The sequence below is a fragment of the Drosophila willistoni genome, unplaced genomic scaffold, assembly GCF_018902025.1.
Source record: "Drosophila willistoni isolate 14030-0811.24 unplaced genomic scaffold, UCI_dwil_1.1 Seg183, whole genome shotgun sequence".
Classification (NCBI taxonomy): domain Eukaryota; kingdom Metazoa; phylum Arthropoda; class Insecta; order Diptera; family Drosophilidae; genus Drosophila; species Drosophila willistoni.
The window spans coordinates 677963-682750 of record NW_025814144.1 but is presented as its reverse complement, the minus strand read 5'-3'; the positions used below and the strand labels follow the sequence as shown (position 1 = coordinate 682750).

General features: G+C 43.6%; 2 protein-coding genes across 2 annotated transcripts; both read right to left on the bottom strand.

The window, feature by feature from the left end:
- Nucleotides 1–1761: 1761 nt before the first annotated feature.
- LOC124461028 lies at nucleotides 1762–2280 on the bottom strand. Its single transcript, XM_047012619.1, has one exon. The coding sequence runs from the start codon at nucleotides 2278–2280 to the stop codon at nucleotides 1762–1764; it is 519 nt and encodes a 172-aa protein (XP_046868575.1).
- Nucleotides 2281–2446: 166 nt separating this feature from the next.
- On the bottom strand, nucleotides 2447–4288 carry LOC124461027. Its single transcript, XM_047012618.1, has 2 exons — nucleotides 4006–4288; nucleotides 2447–3462 (listed from the first exon to the last, which is right to left on the bottom strand). Exons 1-2 carry the CDS (start codon nucleotides 4286–4288, stop codon nucleotides 2447–2449), a joined length of 1299 nt encoding a protein of 432 aa, XP_046868574.1.
- Nucleotides 4289–4788: the final 500 nt, after the last annotated feature.

Sequence of the window (4788 nt, the reverse complement as noted above, 5' to 3'; positions counted from 1 at the left end):
TTCACCCATCAGAAAGTGACCGGGTGTTAATACCATTAAATCGTCAGGATCATTTGATAGGGGACATAACGGTCTTGAATTTAAGCAAGACTCAATCTGTGCCAACACAGTTGCCATTTCCTCGAATGTTAAACTTGTTCTCCGAGAGTTCTCTCAGATGATACTTCATGGACTTCACTCCAGCTCCCACAATCCACCAAAGTGTGGCGCTGATGGTGGGTTGAAATGCCAGTTGATTCCTTTTCTCAATAATGTTGGCGCAATATGTTTCGTAATGTACGAACAATATGCCAGTTTGTCCACTTGCAATTTTTGTTGGCTCCAATAAAATTAGTACCGCAGTCACTATAAACGTCTGTGCATAGGCCACGTCTGCCAATGAAACGGTTAAATGCTCCTATAAACGCATCTGAGGTCAGATCTCCAACTGGTTCCAAATGAATGGCCTTTGTCACTAGACATACGAACACAGCAATATATCCCTTCTGGATACACGTCCTCTTCCTTTGCAGGGCGAAATATTTACGGGTCCAGCGTAGTCCACTCCAACGGATGAGAATGCTCTAGAAGGGCGTACCCGTACTGCTGGTAACATTCCCATTTTCTGACCTGCAAATTGAGGCTTCATCTTAAAACATGTGATACATTTATGAATTCCAAACCGAACTGCATTGCGTCCATTAACAATCCAGAATTTCTTCCTTATAAAATTCAGCGTTAGTGAGGTTCCACCATGCAAGGTGCAAATATGACTGTAAGATATGACCAGATCTGTGAAAGGATGTTTATACGGTAATATATAAGGATATTTTCATTTATGGGCAACAGGGAATCTCGGAGCCTGCCTCCGAGACGTAAAACACGTTCGTTCGCATCAAAATACGGATTAAGAGACAGTAGTATGCTGTCCTTTGCTATTACCCTTCTTCCGATAGCGCCTTCCATTCAGAGTTAAAACAATCCTTCTGCACCATCCTAATCAATTCACGTAGGCCCTTTCTAATTCCACAATTGAGAGTCCAGATCCTCTTCGTTCTGCCACAGATGTTCGACAATTATATACGAAACGTTTATATATGATATAATCCAGACGAGTCGTGTATACGATGAATACTTGCTGATAAATGCTACACTTGGCATTCTTCCACTGATATCTTATGGCACGTCACCCTTTTGACTTCAGTGTCAACAACCGACAGCGAATCCTGATCAATAGCATTACAAGGCCATTCGATGTCCGATCCTTGTAACCATGATGGCCCATGCCACCATAATTCACACGATGCCAACTTGGTTGCACTCGTGCCACGGCTTAGATAATCTGCAGGGTTATCTTTCGAGGCGACGTGTCTCCATTGCCTTTCGTCTGAGATTTCCAGGATTTTGTTTATTCGATTGGACACAAATACTTTCCAGTTGGCAGCTCCACCACGGATCCAACTGATGGTTATCATAGAATCTGACCAAAAATAGTGTTCGAATAATTAATGTTAATTCTTAGATTCTCTTTTAGATACTTATACATTTTGGCTGCTTCAAGCGCAGCACATAACTCTGCCCTAGGTATGGTTAGTTGTTGTTTAGTTGGCGATACTCTCCCCTTTGACAATAGCAACTCTGTGTGATACTTATCCTCTCCAATTGGGAAGCGCAAGTAAGCCGCAGCTCCATATGCTCGTGACGAGGCATCGCAAAACAGGTGCAATTCAGCCACACCACCCGGTAGCCCCCATGTAACATGCCGTGGTATTCGTATAGTTACTATGTTTGGTAACTCTTTACGAATTTCTCCCATTCTCTCTTAATAGTGTCCGGTAGTGTGCTATCCCAGCCAATTTTCTCCTTCCACAGTTGCTGCATGAGAATTTCGGCAGTAATCATTATCGGACTAAGCCATCCCATGGGATCAAACAGTCGTGCAATTGCTGATAGTATTGTCCTCTTTGTTGGTGAGCTCATTGGTGGAACGACATGCAAAGCAAAACGGAACTCATCTTCTTTGGGACTCCAGTATAGACCTAACGTGCGAATAGTATCATTACCTTCCATGTGTAACAATCCGCTTGATTCTCGATGCTCAACTGGTATGTTCTCTAATAGCTTTGTGCAATTACTCGCCCACTTCCGTAGTTCGAATGTACCACTACGAAGCATTCCAATCACTTGGTTCTTGACATCCTCCGTTTCTGCAATACTGTCGCCACCAGACAGTATGTCATCTACATACATTTGATGATTTATAACATCCACCGCCAGTGGATACTTCTCGCATTCATCCATAGCTAATTGTTTCATAACTCTCATGGCTAAATAAGGTGCGGAGCTCGTTCCAAACATCACCGTTGTGCAGGCATATTCTTCCACATAATCACTTGTGTCCGGATTCTATAGAATACGCTGGTACTGCGCGTCGTCGGGTGGAATATTAATACATCTGTACATTTTTTCAACATCCGCCATAAATACCCATTTTAGCCCTCGCCAATGAGAATGATTCCTTGAAGATGTACGTGCAATTTGGACCTATTGCTAGAATCTCATTAAGCGATTTTCCATTACTCGTCTTGCTCGATCCATCGAAGACAACTCGTACCTTCGTAGTTGATGACGATTCCTTTATGACTGGGTGATGCGGTAGGTAGCAATGATCGACTCCCCCCAATGCAGGATTGCCCGTCTTACTAGCCCGTGACGTTACACGTTCCATTTGACCCAGCTCCAGATACTCATTTATCGTGCCAACATAAGCGTTCTTCAAACTCGCATCGTTACGCAACCGTCTGCCCAGAGAATGTAATCGTTTTAACGCGCTCTTATATGATTCTCCAATTACCATTGATTCGTCCAAGTATGTAAGAAAAGGAAGACGAACAACATATTTCCCAGACGGCATTCGGCTATGTGTCTTAACGAAGAAATCTTCGCACCAGTTATCCTCTACTGAAACCCCACGTGGCTCCTCGTCGAATTGTTCTAGCTCCCAAAACTTACATAACAATTGTTCAAGTATCTCATCAGCTTCCTTCCTTCGTACCGTTATGGTGTAGGACGATCTCCTACCAGCTTCTTGATTCGTTTTTCCTGATACAATGTATCCCAAATGCGTATTTTGCGCCAGAGGCATACCACGTATTCCTCGATGCACTTCTCCTAACATCAGCTCATCGTAGACGTCATTTCCCAACAAAATATCAACTCCTTGTGGACTGAAGAAGTTAGGGTCGGCCAACGGTAAGCCCTTCAGATGAGTCCACTCTTCAAACGGCAGTCGTTTGATGGGCATGCGCTTACTCACTAGAGGTATTACTGACGCGAGCAGCTTGTATTTCGCATGTGGGTTGTAGATTGATCCTATGACTAGCTCCACCTCTGCAGCCGCATCTGTGATTTTAGTATCTGCTAACCCAGTAATCGTGATGTTAGCCTGTTTGCGCCGTAAACGTAGCTGCTGAGCTGCATTCTCTGAAATGAACGAAACTTGTGAACCTTGATCCAAAAACGCTCTAAACTGTAAGGGATAGCCTTCTATCGACTCTACCCACACCATTGCTGTTGGTAATAAAACCTCGTCTTTGTGCCTTACCGCAGTTTTTGTTGTACTCTTTCCAATTAAAGCATTCGCAGATGCTGTTGGGATAACTCCCTTCCTTAGTGTGCCAAGCGGCCTCTCGCATCCTGATTTGTCTACATGGAGTAGTGTATGATGCCGTCCTTGACATTTTTCACAATTTACCGCACTGTCACATGCATCTATTCGGTGATTTGGTCTAAGGCATCGAAAACACAGTCGATGCCTCACTACACACGCCTTTCGTTCCGATAATCTCATCTCCTGGAATATCCTGCATACTCCGATAAGGTGTGCATCCCCTTGACACACAATGCGTAGGTCTGTCTCTCGAGTAACAAATGAAGCCTTTGTGTAGTTCTGGTTAACTCGTAACCCATGACAACCTGGCTTTACATTCCGATGTCTATCCCGTGATAGAGTTCCCTCGATATTACCTGCTGACGCCGTAATCATTGTTCTGTACTGTGTTTCAAGATACTGACTGAGCTCCTCAAAGCTCGGCAGATTCTGCGTTGAAGATATTGACCGCTCCCAATCCACTCTTAATTGATTCGGTAATCTCTTCATCATGTAGTACACTAAAATTTCAGACTGTTGTCGCACATCCACACCAGTCTTCTCCAATGAATTCACACATGAGCGGGAAGTTTGCACAAATCTTCTCAAACTTTCCGCATCTCCATATTTTATTGGTAATTGCTGATCGAACACATCCATGTAATGTAAAAATAACACTCGTTTGTTATCATACAAATTCATCAACATTCTCCAAGCCACTTCATAGTTCGCCGCTATTAGCGTTAGATGTTCAATATCCTTAGCTGCGTCTCCAACCAACGAATCCCTCAAATAATGAAAACGATGTAAGTCCGTCAGCTTGTCGCAGTGGTGTACTCTTGTTAAAAACACCTCTTTAAACGCCGGCCACTCAGTAAATTTCCCGCTGAAGGTAGGCAGTTTAACTGTTGGGAGTTTCACTTCCTCCAAACATGGTCCCATTTGTTCATGCACCGTCTGATGCAAACAAGACTCATCAAATGCAGTCGACGCCGGGATTCTCCGATCCTTATGTCTCTGCAACTCATTTCGAATCTCAGCTACTCCATTATGTAGGTTTCTTCGAAACAGTCTCTGATGTCTTTGTCAAAATATCTGCCCTTTATTTCCGCATTATCGCGTTCTTGAATCAGTTGGTGATGATTGCGCTGAAAATCTGC